The sequence below is a fragment of the Lagopus muta genome, chromosome 19 (assembly GCF_023343835.1).
Source record: "Lagopus muta isolate bLagMut1 chromosome 19, bLagMut1 primary, whole genome shotgun sequence".
Taxonomy (NCBI): domain Eukaryota; kingdom Metazoa; phylum Chordata; class Aves; order Galliformes; family Phasianidae; genus Lagopus; species Lagopus muta.
In genome coordinates, this window is record NC_064451.1 from 2,543,894 (window position 1) to 2,557,408 (window position 13,515).

Here is a 13,515-nt window from a genome sequence, read left to right on the forward strand (position 1 = left end):
GACTGTACCCCCAATGGGCACCGGCCTGGGGCACCCCCCCATCCCATCCCTGTCCCCATCCCGGCCCGGCCGAGCTTTCTCTTGTTGTTGTGTTGAGCCCCTCTTCCCCCCCTCCCACCCCCACCCCTCCAAATCTCATTTAACCACAGGGAAGAGACAACGAATGCAAAATTATTAAGGGAAAAAAAAAAACAAAAACCCAATGCATCCCATTTTAAAGAGGAAAAGATAAAACCAAAACCAAAAAAAACCCATCATCATCTGTGCCCTCACCTGAGGATCTCATTTCCCAGCAATAGTGAATGATGGTGGCAAAAAGAACAGAATCCCCCCCCCACATACACACAACCTTCCCTGTGAGCTCCCTGGATGGACCTACGGACAGACAGACCTATGGCCTTACCCTCCCCCCACCCCCGCCTCAATCCCCCCCATGGGTTTGTGGTGCCACTGTCGGTGTTCTCTCATTCTATGGGCAGAAACCCCCCCTCGCCCTCCCTCCTCTCCCCACCAGATGTATGCATGTATGTGGTGGGGGGGGGGGGGATAGAAGGGGGGCTCTCCCCATACTGCCCACCCCCCAACCCCCACAAAGGGACCAGAAGGGTCGGACCCGGTGCCGGGACCCTTTCCTTGCACGGCCCCCCTCCCCTGCCCCCCTCTCCCAACATCCCCCCGCCCCCCGGGTTCCCTACAACACACACACATATATCCATACCCCTGCTATGTGTGTGCCCATGCAGGAAGCTATGAGGCCCCCCGCCCCGCTCGTGCCCCCCCCCCCCCCCCCCCCCCACCCCTTATCCCTCCCCATCTCCCCCCCATCCCCAAGCAGTGCCGCCCCCCCCAGCGGACTCTGTGTAATGACTCAATGTGTCTCGTGCCGTTCTTACAGCTTGGTGTATGGTGATTGAACCAAAACTCCTCTTATTTTGTACTCCCTCCCCCTTCCCCCCCCCCCAGCCAATAGACGCACTGCGATATTTTGGGGTTCTTCGTTTCGTTCTGTTCCCCCTGAAGGCTGTGACCCCCTTTTCCCCATCCCCAACCCTTCTCTCTTTGCCTCGGTGGTGGTTTCCCCCTTTCCTTTCCCCGTCTGCTCCTTGCCCATAAAGTTAAAGATATATTTTTAGGGCAAAGGCTGTATCATTGCACTGATATTCGTCGGTTCCCCCGCCCTCTTTGAGTTCCTTCAGTTTAGCCATGCTTCAGGATCCCCTACGTTGGACGTTATTATTAATTATTATTATTATTATTTTTTTTTTTTCTGTTACGGTTATTTATATAAAAAATAATTATCAAAAAGGAAAACTTAAAAAAAAAAAACAAGGAAAAACAAAACCAGTCTGTCCTTGGAACTTGTTTACCTTGAAGTTACTGGAAACCTAAATGTTTGGAAGTGTTGAAGCACAAACATGTATCATCTCTGTATATCTGTTTCTGTACTAAAGCACTCAGTGACTCAATAAACGCGATCTCCATCTGTAGTGCACAGAGGCTTCTCGCTTCCAGGAAGGAGAAAAGCCAACGAGCAAAACAACCCCCTTTATTTTGTTAAAAAATAGGCAGTGATCTGGGTACAAAACATGGGGGTGGTTAGAAAAGAGGTGGGGAAAAGCATTGCTTTCGCTCCTCCCCATTGCTTGAATGCAGCCCCATGGGGCATCCCTGCTTCCCTCCCTTGCTCAGTGTGAGCTCTTTGAGGGGTCTCCATTAGCAATTCCCCCCCTCAATAATAAGTTATTGTATGCCAAAGTCTGAGGGTAAACAAGTTGGGTGCTTTAGGTAGGACCCTACACAACCATGGGGACCCTGCTGCTAAGTCAATGTGGTGCTGGGATGATGCTGGGGGCAAGGAGGGGGGGGTCGGGATGAACCAGTTTGGGGATGGACCCCCCCTCCATGGGTGTGCAACAGCACTTCTGCTACAAAAATAGGCATTTATTATAAAGCAGGGGGAATAGGAGTGCTGGGTACCATCCCAGGGCTGGATCTGCCCATGCCAGGGGCTGGTTTTACTCTACCAGCCTCAAGGAAAGTCATATTGATTTGGTATTCCCAAAGAACCTGAGCGATCCTATGGTTCTATGATTCTTTGGGAATCTCTGAGAAAACTTGCATTGCTTTTGGGAAAGCTGAAGGAAAACACCCATTTATTTGGTAATCCCAAAGAAAAACCATATTGCTTCTGGGTATCTCAAAAGAAAAATACCCATTTCTTTGGGAATCCCAAGGAAAAACCTGCATTGCTTTTGGGAATCCCAAAGAAAAATCACATTGCTTTTGGGAATCCCAAAGAAAATTCACTTTTCTTTGAGCATCCCAAAGAAAACTCCCCTATTTCTTTAGGAATCCCAAAGGGAACACTACCAGTCCCTTCTTTTTCTGCCTGGACACCCCCCCCCAGGAAGCCATGTGCAGGGAGGGGACCCCAAATCCCCCCTCATTGCAGCCCTTCAACCTCACCCAGCATCATTATGCACAGCATCATTATGCACATCACAGGGCTGTGCAGCACTAAGATATGGGGAAAAGCTCAGCTTCCCCGAGGGTTTGTGCTGGAAATGTAAAACAAACCACGTGTATGAACCTATATATAGACACACACACGCATTATATATGGTCAACCAACCTCTGACAATGGTACCCTGGGGAAAAATCCACATAGAAGTGCAGAGAGGAGAGTGGCCCTGGGGTACAGCAGGGCGTAGGGACAGCACCCGAAATCCAACCTCATCCCCAACCCATGGGGTCGGGCTCTGGTTGGAGCTGGGAGGGAGGGGAGGGGTGCAGCGTACCGAGAAACCCTAAAAATCACCCTAAAGAAACATTGAAAGCAGCGAGAGATGGGCTGTGGAAATGGCTCCTACTGCGCCAGCGTGGCACTGAGGTAAACACAGAGGTGTTTTGGTAGGACCTACAGAAATGTGGGAGATGCAGGACGTGTCCGGCTTGGTGCCCATTCCCACAGTATGGATGGATGGGATGGGATGGGATGGGATGGGATGGGATGGGATGCGATGGGATGGGATGGGATGGGATGGGATGGGATGCGATGGGATGGGATGGGATGCGATGGGATGGGATGGGATGATCCTGTTCAGAAGAGGCAGGAGCTCCGCACTGCCCGTGCCCGGCCCAGCTCTGCTGCCAGCACCTGGCCCAGCCGTCTTGAGGTGACGCGGGCACGGCGTGCTGCTGCCATTGCTGTGCTCAGAGAGAGATCCAGGTCCTCCTCCAGGTCTGAGAGCGGTGGGGAACGGGTGCGGTGTGGGGCTGAGGTAGGTGCGGTTGGAGGGCAGTACCTGGGGGGAGAGGGGGAAAGGGGGAAGGATAATGGTAGAAGGGAAAGAAGAAGGAAGAAGAGGGAGAAGAAGGAAGGAGGAGAAAGGGGAAAGGGGGGAAAGGGAAGGAAGGGAAAGGGAAAGGGAAAGGGAAAGGAAAGGGAAAGGGAAAGGGAAAGGGAAAGGGAAAGGGAAAGGGAAAGGAAAAGGAAAAGGAAAAGGAAAAGGAAAAGGAAAAGGAAAGGAAAAGGAAAAGGAAAAGGAAAAGGAAAAGGAAAAGGAAAAGGAAAAGGAAAAGAAGGGGAGGGGATGAGAGGAGAGGAGAGGAGAGGAGAGGAGAGGAGAGGAGAGGAGAGGAGAGGAGAGGAGAGGAGAGGAGAGGAGGAGAGGAGAGGAGAGGAGAGGAGAGGAGAGGAGAGGAGAGGAGAGGAGAGGAATAAAAAGTTAAAAAGAAAAAAGATGAAGAATGAAGAATAAAGAAAGAAAAAAAAGGAAAGAAGAGAAAAAGACAGAAATTGAAAGGACAAAGAAAAAAAAATGAAGGAATTAAGAAAAAGGGGGAAAAAAAAAGAAAAAAAAAAAAAAGAAAGAAAGAAGAAAAGATGAATAAAAGAATACGGGGTCACTGTACAGCTTTGCCCCCGGGGGGCTCTGCTTCCCCATCTCTATGACAGTTTTAGGTCCCCCCAGCTCCCCCTCTCCCCCCATCCCCGGCTCAAGCTGATTCCCCCCCCCCCATCGCTGAGTATCCTTACAGCAGTGAGGGCCCGTAAGGCACCACTGGGACGGGGGCGAGGTAGGCGACGGGAGGCCCCCCCGCCAGGTACCAACAGCCTGCGAGCTGCTCCGGCTGCACGGCCTGGGGGCGGCTGCGGGGCTCCGGCGGGGATTTGCCGTCCGATTTGCTGCGCTGGGCTGCGGATGGGAGGCGGTGTGTGAGGGGGGTGCGACGTTCCCAGCTCCGTGCCACCTCCACCCCCTGAGGTATCACCCACCGTGCCCGGCTCTGTCCGTGTCACCGCGTGATGCCCGGCACGTTGGGCAGCTCTCGGGGGTCCTGGAGGTGCCGCTGCGCTGCGGCCGCGTGGCATCGACTGATGGGGCGCCTGCGGGGATGGGGAAGGAGGCGAGGGAGGGGGAAAGGCGTATGGAAACACGCACAGATGGAGCAAGCAGGAGCTCGGTGGGAAGCAAGAGGGACGCGATGCTCACCCGTCGTTTGTCCCGTCGGGGTGGCAGCGGGGGCACGGCGCAGCGCTCGGCTCCCCACGGGGCGGCGCCACGCGGTAACGCGTCCCCCGAACGCGGTGTCAGCGCCACCGTGTGCGTTACCCAGCGGGTCGGGCTCCCGGCGCTCAGCCGCCTGCTGTCCCCGCAGTGACACCGCACCCAGAGGGCTGCGAGGGCGTTTGTGCGCGGACGGCGCGGCTCGGGGACGGCTGTCACCGTGCGCACGCAGCGAGCGGTCCGACTGGGAGGCTGCAGGGAAAGAAGCGGCTCTGCACCCCGACCCGCAAGGATGCCGGGATCCCTGTGCCCCGCACCCGGTCCCCACCGCATCCTTTCTCTTTTTGGAGAGGTCCCAGCTGTCCCCACTCACTGAAGTCTGGCGGTGTCCCATCCCGTGGCAGCGATGCCCATCTGCCTCTGGGGCCGCCCGGGGTCATCCTGCCCCGTGAGGTGGGGCTGTGCTCCCTGCGGAGGGCATGGAGCCATTAGAGAAACCAGGACGTGGGGGCACAGCACTACGGCAGGGCCCAGCCGGCAGCTGGGAGGCACAGGGAGATACCTGATGTGTGCAACCCTCAGTGAATTGCTGCCAAGGGATCCTACCCAGTGTCATGGGAAAAAACTTTGTGTACCCCCACTTGGGCTGGGAACGTGGACCCCCTCTGAGCCAACCCTGCTCAGGCTGAAGGAAAAAAGGCTAGGGGAAAAGGGGATGGGGCTAGGGATAAGGGTTAGGGTTAAAGCTAGGGAAATGGGTTAGAGTTAGGGCTAGGAAAAGAGACAGGTGCTCCAGACCCCACAACCCAGTGCTCTTTGGGGACAATCTGGTCTCTGCTCAGCCACCTACCCCACGGGTGCTGCATCCCGGAGGAATGAAGCTCTGCTGGCTGCTGCCTGCCTCCTCCCCTTGGGGGTTGTGGGGGGCTCTGCCCTCAGGGTAGCTGTGGGACCGGTTGCAGGCTCTCCTCCAGCCGCAGGCGCAGTCGCCAAACCTCGTCCTGCAGTGCACGGATGGCCCGGCTGTAGGAACAGGACAGGGGATGATGGGGGGACGATGAGGGGACACTGAGGAGCAGGGACAGTCCCAAGTCCCCCAACCCATCGCTGTGGGACACAGCTGGGGGCCCTTCCATACAAACCTGTGCTGTTTAGGAGTGGGTGTACCCGCAGTCAGCACAGAGCTGGATCAGATCACACACGTCATGAATTTGGCAGACTCAGCTCTCATCAGGAGCCACTATTCCCAGTCAGCCCCCCATCAAAAGGGACAACCTGCACTCTCAGGGACTCCCCCACACCCTGTACTGGCAGGGCTGGGGACACTCACTCGCGCTCCATGCGGGATCCCAGCAGGTCACTGTGAGCCGGAGCTGGGGATGGCGAGGCGGGCGTCCCGCCTGGGGGGTGCCCACTGGTGCAGCTCCTGTCTCCTCCTTCTGAGTCAGAGTGAGCTGGGGGGCAGAGATGGGGCAGTCAGTGGGGCAGCGTGGGGCATGGGCACAGCTGGGGGCCGGGAACTCACCATCATCACCCTCAGGTCCCAGCTCACTGCCTTGGCTGCCAGCCCAGCGCAGTGGAGAGCTGCTCGGCGAGGGAGTGCTGGGGGGCACGCTGTGGCCTGGGGGAGGGCCGTGCTCAGGGGCTGGGTAGGGACCCCTCAGCCCCTTCCTGGGGGGCAGCAGCGGAGCTTCCTTCTTCTGCGGATGGAGGGGAGCAGGGACAGGAGGTTCGAGCACGCCATGAGTCCTGGGGAAGGATGTGTCAATGAGGCAGCCCCCACCTCCCACCCACCCCACCCCACTGCCTCTTCCCCCCCACTGCCCCATGGCATGGAGCAAGCTCGGGGTGCTGGTGCTGTACCCAGTGCCCAGTGGTCGATGCTGAGGGGTGCGTGCCAACAGGGACACCCGGCTGCTCTCCGAGCCCACGAAGCCACTGTCCGTCTCCGGTGACACCATGCGCTGCTCCTGTGAATGGAGTGGGACTGGGGCCACGTGTCCCCTCCCCAGGCACGGGGACGGCCTCAGGGAACCCCCCAAGCACCCCACCTGGTGGCAGGGCTTGAGGGCATGGCGCTGAGGGGCTGTGCTCCCTGTTCCACTGCTGCGGCGGGACGGGGCTGTGCGCGATGGCAAAGGTTCAGGGAATGCCAGCGGGAGCCTGGAGGTGGATGGTGGCAACGGGGGTGGTGACAGGGGACAGGCGGCCATGGGTCCCCTGTGGGTGTGGGGGTTCGGTGTGGGGGCAGCGGCACTGCTTTCCTCTGAGGGGGAGGCCTGTGGGGAGAGGAGTGAGAGCAAGTACCAGGCGTGCCATGGGGGCTGTTCACCCCGAATCCACCCAACTGCACCCACACTTACGAGGGGGAGGTCTCGAGGTCGGTGCCCTCCTCCAGTGACTGTGTCCCATTGAGGACCCCCCCTGGGCCGCCATCCCCTGCCACGGTGCCACCAGCCTCCTCCAGTGCTGCGCTCCCTTTCAGGCTCAGCTGCTCCAGGCTCAGTGATGCCGGCAGCGACTTGAGGTGCTGGTACCTGGGGGGCGTGGGCAGGTTTTGGGATGCCCCCCCAGTGCCCTCCACCTCCCATTGAGGGACACTCACTGCTGCAACAGATCCCCAAAGTCCCCCTCCGCTTGGAGCTGCTTGTGCCGTAAGGGTCGGGGCAGCCCCACCGCCACCACCTCGGTGTTCCCCGCTGTCTCCCCGGTGCTGGGGGGGCCCTCTGTCACCACAGGGCTCCCTGGTGCTGCCCGCTCCAGGCGCTCCTTCAGCTCCTCCAGGCGCATCCCCAGGCAGAAGATGTCCCCTTCCACTGTGCTGCAACACAGTGCCCATCACCAGGGGGGATGAGGGGCTGGGGCTGCTCCCATGCAGGGCTCCGAGCAGCACTGCAACCCCAGGGAATGCACAACCCTTGCTCACCGCTCCGGGTCGAAGTTCCCCGTGTCCCCAAGGCTCTGCTCTTCCCGTGCTTCCAGGTACGCCCGCTCCAGTGCATCCTGTGTATCCTGCAGCCTCTGGAACCGCTGCTGTGCAAAGGGAGCCCCCAAACCTCCCTGCAGTGACTCCACAGCACTGGGGCTGCACCCTCTGGGGTTAGGGATGCAGAAAGAGATAGGAGCTTGGGGGGACAGGATGGGAATGAAATGGGCCACTCTGGGAACAAGACAGGCCCTTGGGGACAGGATGGGGCATCTTGTGTGGGATGGGGTCCCCAGGGATGAGATAGGGCACCTGGGAATGGGACGGGGCCTTTAGGGATGGGTTGGGGCACCACACAATGCTGTACCTGGAGCTGCTCCTGTGGCACAGAGCTCCCTGCTCGGATCCAGGCTTCAAAGGAATCCACCTGGGTGGGAGAGAAGGGGCTGAGCAGGGTTAGGAACCCCCTGCTGGGGGCTGTCCCCCTGACTTACCTGCGCTTGAAATTTGCGGGTCTGCTCTGCCAGTGTCTGTGTGAGCCGCGGCCCTGCACAGCAGCACGGCCCCACACATGTGGGGCAGCCCCCCAGGGGAGAGCGAGGAGAGCAGGGCTGGGATGCTGCCCCCTGTGCTGCTGGTTGTGGCGCTGGAGCTGCAATTGGACACAAAAGAGAAGCAGAGCTGGCGACCTCCAGCACTGCTTCCCCTGCTACCTGTGGGGTGGTTGGGTTTGGAGCAGGAGGTTTCCTGGCGCTCAGCTCACCTCCACCCACAGGGAGCTGCGGGTTTGGGGCTGTGCTGATGGCTGCGGCGCTGGCCCGTGGGATGCTGAAGGCCATCACCCTGCATCCACTACTCATGGTGCCGGCGTGGGCGCTGCGGCTGGCACACGGAGGGTTGGCATACAGGTTCACCTGGGGGCAGAGACAGCAGGCACTGCACCTGAGCCCCATTGCAACAAGGCCGTGAGGGGTGTCCAGTTTGGAACCTGGAGCACTCTGCCTCAGTTTCCCCACCTGCGCAATGGGGGAAGCGCAGGAGGATGAAAGGATGCCCCAAGCCCTGCAGAGCACCGCATCTGTCCCCATCCCCCCCCACCCCTATATTTGGAGACATCCCCACATCCCTCCCCACCTTGGCCCCCAGCCTCAGCTGGTCAATGGTGTTTTCGGCCTCGGCGTACTTGGTCAGCAGCTTGTGGTAGTCATCCTGCGGGGGGCACACGTCACCATGTCATGGGGAGGGGAACTGTGGGGTGTACAGAGCTGCCACACCTGCACAGCTGGTGTGGATGTAGCCTTGCATGGGGGGGTGATGGGACCATCCCTCCCCTCCCAAGGGACAGAAGGGCATCAGGAGAATCCTGGGGAGGGGACAGGAGCATCCCTAGGGGGACATGAGCATCCCAAGGGCGTGGAAATGAGCATCCTAAGCCACGGAAGGGGACAGGAATATCCCTTGGGGAAACAGGAGAAACCAAATGTGGACAAGAGCATCACAGAGGAGACAAGGGCATCCCAAGGGGGACATGGGCATCCTGGGGTGATGGGACAGGAGCAGCTCTACGTGTGGATATAAGCAACAAAAGGGGGTACACGTGCATCCCTAGAAGGGGACATGACCATCCCACGGGGCATACAAACATCCCAGTCCAGCTCTGGGGTTACCTGCAGTTGCTGCACCAGCGCAGTAGCCTGCCTGGGGGAGCGGAGCTCCTGTGGCACTCCTGGGGGGGCAGAGGGTCGTGGCGGGGCCCCCTCCCCACTGCTCAGCAGCACCTCCCGGACGATTTCGGCGGGGGATTTGGGGACAAGGGGACCTCCGTGGGGCCTGGCATGGGCAGACAGGGCCCTGCTGGGTGGGGGGCGGTAGCTCTGCCCCACCTTCACCCGTGCTTCCACCTTGGAGAGGTCAGGCAGAGGGTGGTTGAGCCGCCCGCGGCCATATGGGCAAATGTCCGTGGGGTCCTTTGGCTTTTTGGTGTCAGTGTGATGCCGGGGGCTGGGGGACAGCCGACTGGGTTTGGGCTGCTGCAGGGTTTGGGAGCTCTGACTGGGGTCCCTGGCTTTGCCCCAGCCCCGGAGCTGGCGTGGGGGAGTCATGGGGACAGGACTGGAGTCTGAAGGCCCCGAGGTGCCGCCACCATCTGTGGTGGTACCCAGGACTTTCAGAGGGGTCTCAGCATGGGGGTCCCCATCACTTTCTGTTCCCCAGGGCCCCTCTGGCCTCTCGTCCTCCTCAGAGCTGCCCTGTTCTTCTTCCTCCTCCTCCTCCTCTGTCAGATCCTGCTGTGCATACCAGCGTGGCTCTGCTGGGGACTCCACATCCAAGTCCTCGCCGTCCCCTGCAAAGCAGCACTGCCACCAATGTGTACCATCCCCCAGGCCCCCACCACCCAGGGACCCCCCTCCCCCTGGCGTGACGGTCCCTTCCCCAAGGGTTTAGGGGCAGCAGAGGATACTCACCCCATACTGGGCTCCCAGCCGCCTCCTGTCCCCACTCAGAGCCTGAGTCCTGTGGATCGCTGAGCTCCGCTGTGGCAGCCCCCAGCCCAATGACACCGTTCTCATCCATGTGCTTCTCAAAGTCTTCCTCCTCCTCCTCCTCCTCCCAGCACTTGGGTTCCTGGCTGCCCAGCTCCGATTGAGTCCAGCGCAGCCAAGGCGAGGAGCTGCCCATGGCGTCCTGTGCTGTCCTCGTCACTTGTGCCACCCCATGGCACCGCAGCAGCTGGAGTCCTCCTCATCACCAGTGTGGCTCACATCGCTGCTTGCCATCCTGGGGGGAGGGAAGGAGGGTGCTAAACAGGCTCTGTTCAAGGGCATCAATCCAAGCTGTGCCCCGATGTACCCCAGACAGTCACAAGCCCACAGTGGCAAGAACCAGGGCTGGGGGACAGGACGGGTGCCGTGCGAGCTGGACCTGCCCTTCAGAGCTGTGTCCCCAGGGTTCCCATAGCAGCAGCTCCAGGGACAAAACACAGCCATGGGGCGGGGACAGAGCGCTGCAGGGTTGTTGTGCTGAATGGCGCTGAGCCACTGATCCTGAGGGCTCCACAGCCCCCAGCCCAACCCCACACACCCCCAGGATGTCACCCCCAGGATGCCACCACACGGCCACCAGCACGGCACAGAGAGAAGGTCTTTCAAGAGGATCACAAGGCACAGCAAGGACCTGGCACCAGCAATGGGCACCAGAAATCGACCCCCTTTGAGAACTGGGATACAGCTGACACAGCGAAGGCAGTCTGACAGCAGCCCTTTCCCCCCCTCTTCCCTCCACCCGAGCTGTCGCTGCTGATTAACATGACAACAGTGATGGCACCGTGCCCCCACGCATGCAATGAGTGCAGGGTTCTCAGCCCCACACCTCCATCCTGAGAGGGGGATGTGGGGCAGAGCTCATCCCACCCTGCATCACTCCCACCCCAGGCACATCTGGGGCAGCCCCAGTGGCACACAGAGGTGGAGGGGGGGTTCAGAGGCCTGAATGTTCCCCCGCTGATGTTCTGCATTTCTCTTCAGCTCCAAGTGCAAAACCCGAGCATTCCAAGAGCAAGGGTAAAAACCACACATTTGGGATTGTTTTGCTTTGTGGTTTCTGAGCACACAGCTACGTTGGGTTATTCTTTCAGGCCTTCTTAAGCCACTGTAAGAGCAAGCAGCTCATTTAGAGAAGAAAAAGCAAAAAAAAATCAAAGGAAAAGAAAAAAAAAAAAGAAAAAAGGATTTTTCCCTCTTACCATCATGTCATTTCGGTGGAGGGGCTTTCAGGAAAAGTGACAGATGTGGCAGAACCTTGCTGCATGGGGATACTGCAGGTGATGCACAGCTCTCCCAAGTAAAGGCTGAGCCCACACAGCAGCAGCACTGGGGGTCAGCCATCCACTTCCCCCCCCCCAGAATCTCACTGTGCAGGGTTCTGGGGATCCCTGCCCCCCTCCAGGGCTGATGCTGGAGCACAGCTGTAGAGCTTGGGGCCGCTTTCCCTTCTCCATGCCAGGATCTGAAGTTGGATGCATCCCAACCCCACCAGGGACCGGAGCCAAAATTGCTCTTTAGTCACATTGAGAAGATGCAGAGCCCAAAGCATCCCTGGGAGCACAGACATGGGGAAGAGCCTTGCGGTGGGGAGAGCTGCCCTGCTGGGGCAGCATATAGGGAAAAGCCTCGTGCTGCTGTTCCACTAGGGCTGCTGGGGCCCTGCTGGAGGGTTTGGAGTGTGCTCTGTGCCCACAGTGCCTGGGGGAAGCAGAGCGGGGCGGTGGGAGAACTGCATGCACCCCTGATGTTGGGCAGCTCTGCTGCATGCAGGTCTCACCCCAACAGTGGGATTTAAGTAGGGATTTGCAGCTCTGGGGCTGTGGTGTGGATTAGAGGCTTTTCTTGAAGCATGCAGGTGCTGCAGGGTTGTGGCCATCCCCAGGGCACCTCTTTTGGACCTCCAGATACACCCTGGGCCGAATACCTCCGCCACTGGGCCATGCTGAGGTTTCAATAGCAGCCGGGAGCTGTGCAAGCTCTGCTCCGCGTGCCGCTAATTACACACTAACGGGCTGGATTAATTACCCTGCTGAGAGCACGACAGGGCGTGCCACATCTTGGTGACAGCCATGGGGACAGAGCAGCGAGACTCCCACCTCCACCAACCCTGCAGAGTGCCATCCATGGAGCAATGGGGAGCAAGCATCATTACAGGGGGGTCACTCAGCTCACTCAGCCCCAGCTGCAGCCGAGGCCTTTCAGAGCGGGTTCCCGGACCACGAAGCAGCATTCACGCCTCGGTGAACTGCAGGAACACTGCTCAGCACTCCGACGGCCCCGCGGGGCTCAAAGCCGCGGGGGAGGGAGGTTGGAGGCTCAGTCCCGGCTGCTGCCTGCAGGGAGCGGGTTTCGGGGTAGAGCGGCTTTTTGTCTGAACACGTTTGCACTCAAACCACTTTTTGGGGTAAGGGGGAAAGGGGGGTCATGCAGGCCAAAAGAACGCTGCTGTGCCTCAGGCTCGGCAGGGGACACCGGCAGCTCAGCGGGCACTCGTTCCCAGTTCGTAAAAACAACGGGGAAAACAGCGCAGCAAGAAAAGGCGTGAGGGATCCCGCGGCGCTGCCTGATCGACCCCCCCCCACCCGTGTCCCCCACCGGCCCCAGTGGGACAGCAAAGCTCCCACATCCCGATCCTTAGAGCTGCGGGTCCCTTTAGGGGCGAACCCCAACGCAGCGGGGTGGGCGCGGTGACAGCCACGGCTGGGCGATAGCGATCGCCGTGCGACCCGCAGCCCGGGGTGGGATGGGGATGGAGGGCGATGCCCGCCGCCGTCGGGCCGGGCGCGGGGCAGCGCTGCTCGGGGCGGCCCGGAGATGTCACAACCCCAGCGGGACCGCAGCCGGGTGAGCTCAGCGCCTTCCTCGAAACCAGGAACTGAAGCTGCCGGCGGCCCCCGCCACTTCCTCGCAGCAACAGCAGCGGCAGCCCCCGCTCCCCCCTTCTTCCCTCCCTCCTTCCCTCCCTCCCGCGGCCGACCCACGGACGCACCCGAACCCCTTCCGGACGCACAGCTCATGCAGTACCGCTGCTCGGAGCTTCATCACGACTCCGGATCTCCGGCCGCCTCCCACCGCAAAACCTCTCCAGGATGGGGGCCCTTGGGGCCGTGCCCCCCCTTCCGTACAGGGAGGAGCGGCGCTGCGCGGCGTTGGCCCCGCTCCCAGTGCCTGCCCAGCTCCGGGCCGCACTCCATCCCCCCACCCTCCTCCCTTCCCATCACAGTTCCATCCCTTCCACTCACTTGTAAGCACGATCCTCCCCCCCCAGCCCCTCTCCGTTCCGCTCCCGGCCCCGCTGCACAATAGCGCGGCCCGAGCCGGGGTGGGCGTGGCCGCGCGTTCATCCCCGGCCCCGCTTCATTCCTCCAATCGCAGTGCGCCGTCAGAGCTCGTTAGCATAAAGATCGCTCTTTGCTTTCATTTGCATAGCCTGGGCGAGACGGCCAATGGGAGCGCGGAAAGTGTTGCTCATCATCATAATTTATGCAGCGCGGGCACCCCCTGGCGGCCGCTGCGCCGCGCCGCGCCCCATAGG

The 13,515-nt window shown here is 60.0% G+C and overlaps 1 protein-coding gene across 1 annotated transcript; it reads right to left on the reverse strand.

Annotated features, from left to right (window-relative positions):
• Positions 1-2,485: 2,485 nt before the first annotated feature.
• Positions 2,486-13,319, reverse strand: AKNA (AT-hook transcription factor). The gene is given in 25 exon segments (XM_048966297.1): positions 2,486-3,305; positions 4,040-4,199; positions 4,280-4,396; positions 4,504-4,587; positions 4,590-4,763; positions 4,885-4,979; positions 5,362-5,429; positions 5,431-5,469; positions 5,471-5,534; positions 5,842-5,965; positions 6,037-6,260; positions 6,375-6,481; positions 6,563-6,697; positions 6,699-6,758; positions 6,760-6,790; positions 6,875-7,048; positions 7,117-7,332; positions 7,438-7,541; positions 7,805-7,864; positions 7,932-8,089; positions 8,201-8,351; positions 8,572-8,646; positions 9,105-9,781; positions 9,903-10,215; positions 13,223-13,319. Coding segments are annotated over 24 exon segments (3,516 nt in total). The 5' UTR covers positions 10,117-10,215; positions 13,223-13,319; the 3' UTR covers positions 2,486-3,100.
• Between the last annotated feature and the right edge of the window lie 196 nt (positions 13,320-13,515).